This window comes from Drosophila elegans, unplaced genomic scaffold (assembly GCF_018152505.1).
Source record: "Drosophila elegans isolate 14027-0461.03 unplaced genomic scaffold, ASM1815250v1 contig_814, whole genome shotgun sequence".
NCBI lineage: Eukaryota > Metazoa > Arthropoda > Insecta > Diptera > Drosophilidae > Drosophila > Drosophila elegans.
The window spans coordinates 19,324,080-19,336,269 of record NW_024546167.1 but is presented as its reverse complement, the minus strand read 5'-3'; the positions used below and the strand labels follow the sequence as shown (position 1 = coordinate 19,336,269).

General features: G+C 36.8%; 2 protein-coding genes across 3 annotated transcripts in view; both read right to left on the bottom strand.

The window, feature by feature from the left end:
- LOC108134961 (receptor-type tyrosine-protein phosphatase N2) overlaps positions 1–7,856 on the bottom strand; it is a 64,576-nt gene extending 56,720 nt beyond the window's left edge. Inside the window, exons 1-2 of one of the 2 annotated variants that reach the window (XM_041710543.1) lie at positions 7,739–7,856; positions 6,521–6,687 (exon numbers count right to left, since the gene is read on the bottom strand). Coding sequence is in view for 1 of the 2 variants with exons in the window: in XM_041710542.1 (XP_041566476.1) it covers positions 1,614–1,638 (25 nt within the window). In the remaining variant the exon portion in view is untranslated. Of the gene's footprint in view, positions 1–1,613; positions 1,914–6,520; positions 6,688–7,738 lie in introns of those variants that run through there. The other variant, XM_041710542.1, reaches the window with a different exon arrangement.
- Positions 7,857–9,908: 2,052 nt separating this feature from the next.
- Positions 9,909–12,190, bottom strand: part of LOC108147966 (protein Star) — a 31,652-nt gene continuing 29,370 nt past the window's right edge. The window contains 1 exon segment of the mRNA XM_017274763.2: positions 9,909–12,145. Within this exon segment, the coding sequence (XP_017130252.2) occupies positions 11,918–12,145 (228 nt within the window). The 3' untranslated portion in view covers positions 9,909–11,917.

Below are 12,190 nucleotides of genomic sequence, written 5' to 3'. Positions count from 1 at the left end.
GTACACTTTTTCCAGGCTTATCTACCCTTTTAATGGGTAACAACTATCTGTAGTGGAAAACTGATAGCAACCTTTTCCACTTTCGATAAATATAATGTTTTCCTAATTAACTGACTTTTTATCATCACGCACGTACGCCGACACCTGATATGAAAACCCACTTCCTTTTCGGCTGAACAATTTTATAATAATTTGTGAAATTCCAATGATTTTACGGCAATTGTCATGACTATAAGCGAACAATCCGCAACGAGATTCATTTGCATAATATAATTGAATTTATGTAACCAATATGCCTGTCTTTTCTCGAATTAAATCACACTGAATTGCGTTCGATTTAAATTTCTGTCCGTCGGCTACTTTTCTGGTTATTTTCGCTGCCCCCGATCAGCTTTATTTATTTCTTTTGGCCGCTACCTGTCGGATTTATTTAACCGATTTTAATTGAAAGCGTACGACCTGCGCCATTTTAACTGACGTCCATTGTAAGTAATGTTTACTCAGGCAAAGAACATCAAATATCAATTTAATTTCGCCTGGCCAAATTGATATATTGCATTGAGTCAATATCAATAAGGACTTAAAATGGAATGCAATGTCGTCTAACTAAAACAATATGGACATTGTCTATATGGGAAATGAATATTTGTATCGGGGCTATAAGTTTTTTAAGGTGTAAGTTAGAAAAGTAAAATATAAAACATTTATTTCAAAATATATATATAATGCTCATGAAATAAAATTACAAATTATATTTAAAGTTGTCTAATGCTTATTGTTATACTCTTTGTTTAAAAAAGATTTTTTGGGTAATATTTTTGATCTTTAATATCAAAATTGTAAATAATTAGTATACCCATTAAAATTTTTTAACATGAACTTTGAATTTTTTATTTTAGCTCTTACTTACTTCAATTATATCTATTGTAAAACAATTTGGGACACTGAGTGTGAATTTCGTTTTGACTAAACAAATTTTTAGTCAAATATTAAGTATACGCTATTAAGTTTATTTATTTATTTTTTTTTTATAAGCTAGAAACGATTAATATAAGCTAGAAACTATTTAACAATTTATTTTTCTAATAAAGATATGTAAATTAAATAGCAGAAAGCTTACAATTATATCCTATAATTTAATTTCAGAACTGTATTTAGTTGAGCAAATTAAAGTTTTGCTTTTTAAAAATGAGTTCAAACTAAAACCAAAAGTTATTATTTTTCTAGAAAAAATACACAACAAATCAAACAATTTAATTTGTTTTCTATTAAAGAAAAGTTGCTAAATTAAATACCCATCATATAATGTAATTTAATTACGGACCTGCATTTAGTTGAGCAAATAAAAGTTTTGCCTTCAAGAATCTGTTCAAGTGAAAATCAAAAGTATTTATTATTAAGGGAATACATCTCCAACAATTTCATTTGTTTTCTATTAAAGAAATGTTAACCAAATAGCAGAACGACAATCATCATATAATGTAATTCACTTTCAGGCCTGCATTTAGCTGAGCAAGTAAAAGTTTTGCTTTCAAATTGGACCCTTGTACCCTACTCTCACACAATCCGCAATCCCCAATGCCCAATGCCCAATCCCCAGTCCTCTGACTCACCGCAAGAAGTGCCGACGGCTGGCATCGACGCTGGGTGCCATATGTTAGGCTTACACGCTTATCGCACCCAGAACAGGACGAATAAGGCTGCAGGACTCGTCTTCTTCGTCTTTGGCAGGTCGACTTTGGAGCAATGAGGCTGAGGCTGACACTGAGACACTGGCACTCGGTCCTCGGGCGATGAAGTAGCTGGCGCAGAACACTGGCTGGGATTTCAGCCGCCTACTTGTTGTAGGCGGGCACTTTTCTTATTTAACCGCTCAACACTTGGCCAGCGTTCGCTGTGCTCCGCTCCCCAGGTTGAACTGAATGCCATCGATGTTTTCAGCTTTCATCACAGTTTTTCGAGCATCAGGTAGTGTGCACGAGGGCAGCCGACAACTCCAAGCCGAAGTCGCTTTTCCAGCTGCCCTTCCAGCTGCCTGGGGAAATCGGGAAAAGCTTGGCAGCTTTCGCTGTTGCTTGGCCAGCTGGTACTTTTCCGATTTTCCGATGTTCCCCATTTCCCCCAACCGCTTTTCCATGGCTGCTCCTGTTGCGCTGGCAGTGCGACGCCCACGCAAAATGAGCTTTTCCGCGCAAGCCACGAGCTTTCTCGAAGGCGGCGCCTACGTTTCGGAGGATGGGGATTCGGGATATGGGTGCCGAGTTCAATTCGGGTCCCTTCGGAACCTGCACTCCTCTCTTTTCGCTTCCTGCGGCATTCGGTGGCCAAAAATAGCAACAGCGCGAAAGTTCCAATTGCCTCCAGCCACCATTTACATACTACAGTGGAGCTTCTCTAAGCAAATGTTAACCAAGTTACTGATAACAAGACTTGAAATCAAAAAAAAATGTTGTAAGGTTTTTTCTTACAAATTCTTTGATGAAATTTAAACTTATATTTTTTGTATAAGCTTAAAATATAGCTACCATTAAATTACTAATATTAAGTACCAATGTTAAAATTTTAGGCTATAAGATTTTGAATGTTTCTCTTTAAATGCTTTGAATCATTTTTTATCAAATTAAAAAACTATTTTTTCATTAGTATAAGTATAAAACTTTAAAATGGGTCTATAATACGATTTTTCAAATTTGGTTTCTTTAAATGCATTGATTAAAAATGGAACTTCTTTTTTTTCAAACATTAAACTGTCTAATTCTTACAAAACTGTTGTTTAAAAAAAATTATACCATTAAAAGAATGTTATTTAATATAATAATCATTATAAGAAAAAACAATTTTAAGCCAGTTTATTAAAAAAAAATCAAAATAAACTTTAGATTACTTAGAAGCTTATTGAAAGCTTTTAGTTAAAAAAAGAGGAACCTAGACTCACCAAATTTTAGCATAGCAAGTTTCAATCTCATGTTTCGAAATAGTACTGTTCCCGTTAAATTTCCTTTCATTTTCGTTTGGCGATGCTCTCCATTTTATGTGTGCGGGCTACTTTTCTGGCTGTTTAACAAAGTGCCAAGTCAGTTTTGGAGCTTAGCTCACACGACCAACCGCAACTGCTGGCCCCGAAATTGTGTCGAAAATTTAACAACTTGATATCTCTGCTTCTGCTATTTTTAGAATGGTGGGTGTAGTAGCCAGGGTTGCCATTGCCACCATTGATTTTTCGTTCACTGTGCTTCTTATTTTTCCAGCTTCTTCTTTTCACCCCCGCCCCCCTGGTTTTTTCCGGGCTTTTTCGTCTGTTGCCTGACGCAGCAGCGCCTTTTATGAATGAACTTGGCTCACATAACCATTTGTTATAACTCCCACTGAAGGAATACAAAAAAGAGGAGCGTTGCACCCTTCGCTAGGGGTTAGGGTTGTCGGGGTGGCAGGGCAACCCTAATAAACGCGTTTTCAATGTCACCAAAATGCTTGCAATCTCATTAACTAAATGGATTGCCCTTGTCGTAGACATAGACATAGTCGAGTTTTTGTGTAATACAGACATTTGTCCATATGACGCCATTGTATGGAACGTATCCTTTTTTAGCCTGATGTCATGGATGTGTACTCTGCGTTTATACAAGGATATTGTTTAACTGGGGCGTATGACGTATGGCGTATGGAATTATGATTAATATTTGCTCAGTTTAAAACTAATTAAGTTGAGCTATTGCCTCGACGGCCGTTGCCAACATATACACCCACTAATCCTGTCACTTTCCTGAGCCATTTAAAATCCCATAGACGAATAGCTGAGGTCAGGTTATCGGGGGTTTAACACGATCCGGCTTTTAATTGCACGTAACGGAGTTACCGTGAATGATTACACGGGCGAGAGGGTTGGGCCAGCTAATTAAACGACCCTACGCTAATGTATTTATATATATATATATATAAAAAGGTAGAGCTAATCTGCGTTTCCTTTGATGGGTGCCTCCAGCTGCGGATGGGGCTCATTTGCAATTAAAAGAGATATAAATAGATTTCAATTGCTGATTTAATTTATTAAATAATTTCTTGTTATTATTAACGTAGCTCATAATGAGCTGTGGTGGTTTTGCGGTTGAAATTTATTGGAAAAGAAGGAGAAGTCTTTTGTGAACGAAGAACATTTTATCACAATTTAGGTAAGACATTTACTCAGAGAAATCAGAGTTTTAAAATTAAAAATGCGTTTGCCCCTAAAACTTTTTCTCGTTTTCTCTGTTTAGCATATATCTAAATTGTAACGATTAAAAGTTTCTTAAAAATTTAGAATGTTCAAAAACTAAGGTACTTTTTTGGTAAAAATAGACAATCGAACTGTCTAAAAATAAATTAGTCAATACCAAGCTAAATGTTTATTTTGTGCCCCCAATAAAAGTTTGATAAAGTTCCCAAAGTCCAATAATTGTCAATCTTGTGAAAGATTCATAGTCAATTTTAATTTTAAATATATCCCCCTAAGAACGGTGGCCCAAAATCAGAGTGAAAATTTAATATTCTGGGCAAAGTTAAAGCCAATTTAATTCACTTTAGCGCCCATCATCAATCTTTGTTATGCCAACAGAACGGAAACTTGTTTGCTTATTTGTTCGGAGGCCTGTGTCAAAATATTTGTGCAATTGCTAGACTTTGTTTGTGGGAGCCATCAAAATATAATGTTATATTCATATAGGCTCCTGGGTATCTGAACCGAATATGAATTTGTGCTTTGGTTTAGTATCAAAACTAAAGTGGCGTCGTAAGTTCAGCTTTTAGGATGGTTTTTGTATGCGAGCTGTTATGAATGGCCAATTTTATGGGCCGACTTATTTATGTTTACGCGAATCTATATTTTTGATACATAAAAGTGTGCCTCCGTAAGCTTCCGTTTGTTGACGCAAATCTTAATCAACCAGCTGGCTTTTGTCTGACATTTATGGCTAAAGTCCGGTTCGGGCTAAATTTAACGCACTTGTGGCTGTGCCGACCTCGTCTTTTATTCTTCACACCCCCGCATAAGGCTGCATATGCCATTGGCCATTGGCCACCGGCCATGTCAACAGCATTCAATCAATCGCAATGAAGTCGGCACAAAGCCCACGCCCAGCAGGTCGCCATTGTTGATGAATGAGTCGTCATTTAGCGAGTCCTGCGAGTCCTGTTCCGAGAATGACGACTATGGAAACGCCAACTTAGATATCCATGCTCAAAATACAATCGAGTCACATGTCCTGCCCCCTGAGGACCATAACAACTACAACAACACAACAACAACAACTAGTGGTGGTGATGCATTGAATCCCTGAACAAACAAAGTCGTACAAGGGATTGCACGGTAATCATAAAGCGCGATAAGCTAGGGTCTTTTCTAAAGCATGATAATCCATATATAACTTTGACATCAATATGGTATCTAGCTGTTAATCCATATATAGCTGTGAAACTATTTATGCTTGTTTTGTTTATTCTATATGCATGTAAGCAATTACAAATATATTGCAAATAAACAGGTAATTTGTGCATTTAGCTCTACCAAATAATTATTAATTTATTAATTTTAGTGTTAAAAAATCTTAATGCAATGAAAAGTAATTTCATATTCATATTTTATCTATACAAAAATACTATAATACAAAACTTGTCCATACTCTTAAAAAATTACCTAAAAATATAATTAAAATAAATGGGTAATGGGTAAAAGTACACTTGGCTATTCTCATTTTAGATGTATACAAAAATTCTGCTGCAAAATATTACGTATACGTATTTTACGAGTTCGTCGTAAACAAAATATTGTTTATACATGTACTGCTAATCTATATTTAATGATACGTTAAATAAACAAAAGATAAGTTTTATTATTATTTTTTGCCACATCAAATGTATAGTATATGCATTCATGACATTTAAATTGATTCCTATTTACTTAATCGATTTACTAGCCGGAAAAAGGTATCTGGAATTATTCTCCGTAACAAATTTAAAGATACTATTTCATTGTTTTATTATGTATTATATTTTTCATTGTGATTAATAATAATATTAAAATTTAATACAAAATTTGGTTAATGCTTCTTAATGCAACTTCTTAAACGATTTACTATCCGTTATAAAAATATATTGATACCTAAAACTGATAATGATTATTTTCTGCACCATTAATAGTTTATCTTTTTTATTCTGTAATCGATGGATTTTGCTGGTACTTGTGTTTGACGTCTAATCAATACCCTAGAGTCACCGTTTAATTAAATATTTAGAATTGGCCCCCATCGAGGAATTTAGCAATCAAGAGGCACGCGCCATTAATTGCAATCACTCCCATTTGCAATCCCATTTTCCACTTTCCGTTGCCTACATTTCAGGGCAAACGATGGCAGTCGAGAAATTGTATGCGCGCACCTGTTGCCAAAAGGTCAAATCACTTAGTTGGTAACCCTATATAGCCCACACATACTGCTCACTGCACACAAACTAACCGACTAATGGTGGATGCAAATAGCCTGTGACTTACCTCAGTTTGACATTTATGGCGTGGCTCATGTATTTGTTTACTTCATATTCAGCGCAAACGAACGAAGACATGCAAATTGTTGTACGATGGTTTTATATTGTACGTTTTTATATTAGTTTTATGCCGTTTCCTGCCGTTGCTGCCCTCTCCAGTTAATTAAGTTGCTCCTAGATCGTAGAGATTTTGATTAATTGTCTGGTATGTACTTTACAGAGTATATAAATGTATATAGTTAATGTTCGAACAGGCACTTCTTTTTGACGCAAACAACGCCAGCGACTGACGACAGCAGCCTGAAGCCGAAAGCCAGAAACCAAGTATTCGAAGACGTTCAAAGAGAGTTTGGGCCAACAAATAACAAAAAAAAAAAAAAAGGAAAGGAAAACAGAAATAGAGAGAGCGAGCTTCCAAGAGCACCGGCTATAATGTGATTGTGTGGGTGTTATGGGTGTTCTGTGTGTGTGTTTTGTGTGTGTTTTGAGTGTGGCAATGTGTGGGTGGATTTCAGTTTGCAGGTGTTCGCAGGCGCACGGATGACGTGCGATTATTTGCGGGCAATACATTTGGCGTCTAATTGCCGCCTCGCTGCTGTTGCTGTTTGCTGTTGATATTGGCCCACATGTTTCAATTTCGTGGGCACACAAGAAAAACATGAAAAAAGCAGGCCTAAAAATGTGGGCTAAAATGAAAGAGAGAGCGGATGCGTTTCTGGGCATTTAACTACGCAATAAGGTTGGCAAAACCACACGCTCTCCAAAATAGGCCTTTGTTTTTGGTCTTTGCTTAATTGTGGGCGCGTGCACAAAACACGAAAAACAGAAATAGCATAGCAAGGACCAAGGGAAATGGTGGAAATGCATGGAAAAGCAAGGAAAAGCAAGGAAAAGCATTGAAAATAGCTGGTTGTTGGCTGGCAAAAAAAAACATTTATAGCATATGGCTGGCTGATAATTTGTGTAGCATACTTCTGGGCTGTCACTTAAAATGTTCTTCACAAACTCACACACACACACACACGGCCGCACTTCACACACACACATGCTCACGTTTGATGAAGTTCAGTGTCAAATTTTCGTTTCTCGGTTATTTTAGCCACAAAAATAAGATAGAGCTTTTTTGCTCGCCATATTTTTTCTTGGTTTGTTTGGTTTGTTTTTTGTTTTGAATTGTTTGGAAAAATGTTATTTAATATGATAACAAAGACTAACGCCTCCTTACACTGTATATTATTTTCTTTTATTTTTTCCGTGCTGCCCTAGTCCTTTGCTGGCTGCTCTTTTCTGGCTTTTCGCTCGCGTTGACCGTCAGCCGAAGGACTGCCTGTCCTACTGAAGCGCCATTCGCAGTCGCCTCGCTCTCGAGGCACGGCACTTTCGCTCGGCGTTTTCCAACCAGCCAGGCTGCCAGTATGTACTGTACAGTATGCCCTAACCCACACAGCCACACACACTCTTACGCAGCCGAAGCTGTCCAAAATTCCTACGCATTTCGCTGTGTAAGTGTGTGTCTGAGTGTGTGTGCTGTAGGTTAGGCACACACGCATCATAAAGTTAAAGCTCGGCAAGCTTTTGGTTTCGGCCCTGCTTTCGTGTTGGCATACAGATGCGACCGAAATTTAAGTACTCTAGAACTTACTAGAGCTACTAGCTTACCACATTTAAAGTAAAAATCTGTTACGAGTCAGGCTTATTTAAAAAACTAATGTTTTTAAGAAGGTTGTCATTTTATAAATTATATATCTTTAACTTTATATTATTTATTATGACTATAAAACGCAATTCGGCAAACTATTTATTAATGTAAATTCGTTTAAATATTAATTATGCTGAAATTCGATTGATTAATTAACATTAAATGACATTTAACTTTAAATTGTAATTAAAACCAACAAACTAAAAAAAAAAATAAACTCCCTATAGTGTAGGGTATCTAATCAAATTACCCCCGTGGAATCGGAGGGTTTAACTCCACCGAAAGCTGTCCTGGAGCAACAACAATGGCCTGGCTGCCCAGATACCGCCCACAACCCCAACAATATAAACCATTTGACGTAGGTTGACAGCTGTTTGCGCTGGCCAAACTTTATGGATATTGATTTTGCCCCGAATTCTTGACGCAACAGTTTGAAAGTCGCAGCTTTCACTTTCGTGGAGACGAGAGAAAAGGATTCGAGGCATAATACACCCACTGCGCCTGTCCTTTGTCATCTGTGTATTAGTGTGTTAGTGTGTCAGAGCGGCGCCTGCGCTGCATTAAGTTCTTCTCAAGCGGAAAAGCGGAAAATTGGAAAAGCTCCTTGGCCGCAACAGTTTGTTGCCGACGTAGGCGGCACCCGGAGAACACTTACCACTGGAAGACCATCCTCCCCATTCCACAAAAACCTAGACAATGACCCATGCACATGCACATGCCAAGGCGTAGCAGTTGGCTTAGCAAAAATTAATTTAATCACCCTGCTAGAAATGCTAGAGAAACTAAAAAGCGAGCTGCACGCTAATGCCGCTTTAATGAGTTCTGTTTCCGCCTGAATCGAGGGATTATGGCTCGGCACACGATGGGCTAAGCGTTGAGCTTTGCACTTTGGGCTGGCAGAAGGGGCTACTGCGCTAGTGCTGCTTAGCAACAGGTTGCCAATGGCATGCGGCGCTTTGAAAAACTGCCAACGGGCGGCGGCCATTATTATTCACGGTACGAGAAGCCATTTTGAATGGCCGCCAGGAATGTAGGCAATAAAAAAGGGCTGAAATAAAGTACTGCATACTTTGCGGCTCGGTCAGTTTAAACTTTAAAGAAAGAAACCATTCATAATTGCAAAGAAATTCCTTGGTTAAAATAATACGACAAATAAAATTTCAAGCAACATAAAATGATCGCGATGTATAGTATTCTTAAAACATTTAAACAGAAACTAAAAAACCATTGACAACAGTAAACAATTTGTAAGATGATGAATTTCAAAAGCACCCCAAAATCATTACCATCAATAAAAATCATTTTTAACTCTTACATTTCATGTAAATCTTTATTTATTTCATTCATCGAATTCGTGTAAATTTTGTTGGTATTCATAGTGGTTTATTTTGTCATAGTTTTGCAGGCCTTTTCTTTTCAATTTGTTAGCAAGTATCTAACTATAATAAGTGGCGGCAAAGTTGCATTCAAAATTTCCATAAGTATTTTCATTCAGTTTTTTCAGTTAGTTCTGAATGTAGTTTAGAATATGTACTCGTGTCACTGTCTCATCTCAACAGTTTTCAAGTCAATTTCATAAGATAAACAATTTCGATTTATGCCATAGATATATAGTTCTTGGTATGTTTCAAAAACGAGTGAACTAAAAGCAATGGATGGATGGACAATGGGTGGACAAAAACAAAAGTCAATGAAATTTCATAAGCTTTTGATTCTTTATTTTTGATGTATTAACTATAAATTTTGTTTCCTTAGTTTTATGCTCGCTGTAAATACAATTTCTAGTTTCGATGTCGAGCTTAGCATGAGTTAGCCTTTTGCTTCGTTTTCTTTTTTTTTTTTGTGGGTGTGTTGTGATGCAATGCGGGGTGTGTATGTGTGTGTCTGTGCTATGGACAAGGCCAAATCAGATGGTTATCATAATAATAGCCTACTTAAAATTTGGTTTAAACGCTAATTTACACAAGATACAACTAATTAATTAGAATTAGGCTTAAAAAAACAGAAATTAGCACTGTACTTAGAACTAAGGTGATGTGTTTTTTTTTTTTGTGATTTAGTCGAGTTTTTTGAGTTTCTTCTGCAGTTCTATATTGTTGTGACGGATTTGAGTGTGTGGTAACTGAGTGTGAAGACAGTGTGTGGGCATCATCACCTTCGCGTCGTCGCATCATCGATATAAGGCAAGTTTAACAGACGGCAAATGGTAACAACAAATGTTCTTTTCTAGTGACGGTTGCTGCTCAATGCTTTCTCTTTCTCTATGTACAACGTTTCAATATTGAGTAATGCTTAGATTTTGGTTTTCGTTTCAAGTCTAAGTCGAAGGCACTGATTCTGATTCTCTACTCGGCTCGGTTCGGTTCGGTTCGTTTCTCAATTTAATATCTGTTTCTGGCTTAAAGTGTGTAAGTATTTTTTATTTTGTTTTGGGAGGGGGCGAGGTGCAACGAGTTCGCGGCACTTGCAACAACTGTCACCGATTTTTAGCTGAGCGTGCACATAAAAAATAATAATACATCATAATTACTAAAATGTAATTGAAATACGAGTGGTTTTACATTTAATTTCGTTGCGCTACATATACATTTATTTACTTTGTTTATTCACTAGTACATTGTAGTACATAAAATGTGCATGAGTGTATAGTAGTGTGTGTGTTTCTGGGGTATTTTTCGTAATTGCTTTTCGTAATATACGTTTTTTTGAATGCTGCCTCGTTTTTACTAGATTCTGATTCTTTCGATCTTTAATTTAAATGATTCGCTTATGTTGTAACTATGAGTATGAGATGAGTTGAAAGCAGATTTTGCAAATGAGTTTTTCTATATATTTATTCGCTTGCGCTAGTGTGTGTACAATGGTGTGGTGTGTATGGGTATGTGTATGTGTATGCGTATGGATGTGCTTGGTTTGGTTCAATAATTTAATATAATTTAAATATTTGTTGTATTTAGTTTTGCGCTGCTGTTTCGAGGCGCCATTTTAAACAATAATTTACGTTAGGCCTTGTTTACTTATTGATTACTAGATAAAGCATTCGATATAACATAAACTTGCATAGATAGATAGTTGGATAGTTTGTAGGAGATAGCCGACCTTATTCTAGTAGCAGAACAGTTACAATAATTTCTCCTTGCCGCGCCCCTTGCAATTTAATTTATACATCGAAAATGGGCGGGCGGGCGTTTGCTTTCTCTCTCTTAGATTAACATTCATTTAGCATAGCTTATAGCAAATCATAATACGTTATATGCATATATGTATATAGTAATTTGTGTTTAGTATTTAACACAATATTGTTCTGTGTACACGCACACAAAAAAAAACAATTTCGACAAAAAATAAATGGAAATAATAACATAAAGGTGATTTATATGTTTGTTTGTGTTTTTTTTTTGTTGGAAGGGGAAAGGGGGAGGGAAAAGGAGTTTTGAGTTTTACAAAAACTAAGATACTACTCGTACAATATATCATAATCGGTATACAGTATATATATAAACGATATCGTTAGTGTAGCGTATGTGTATAGTAATAATTATCATTATAACATAGAGTTCAGTTTTGAGAGTTTGTGTTAATCTCTCGCTTCGCTGCGTAGTGTTTTGTTGATTTCTTTTCAGTAGCTACTTTTATTCTCGCTTGTCTTCACTTCGATGTCGTTAGGGGAATATATTTCCCAGTGGATCCTCGTAGTATTCGATCCTAGGGCGTCTTTAGCAGCAGAATATCTTTCTTGCGCGTGCGACTGGCACTGGCATTGAGCCGCTGGTAGAAGTAGTTCCGCCCGATTTTGCGCTGCAGCTTGTACGACTTGCCCGCCAGAAATCTGGTGATGTCCAGCACATAGTCATGCACGTCCTCGTGATCCTCGAGCAAATGTATCGATATCACATCGATTTTCACTTTGTCGAAGGGCAGCGTCTGCAAGATCTGCAAGGCAAAAGTGTTAAGCATTTAGTGAAAGTGTTTAGCATA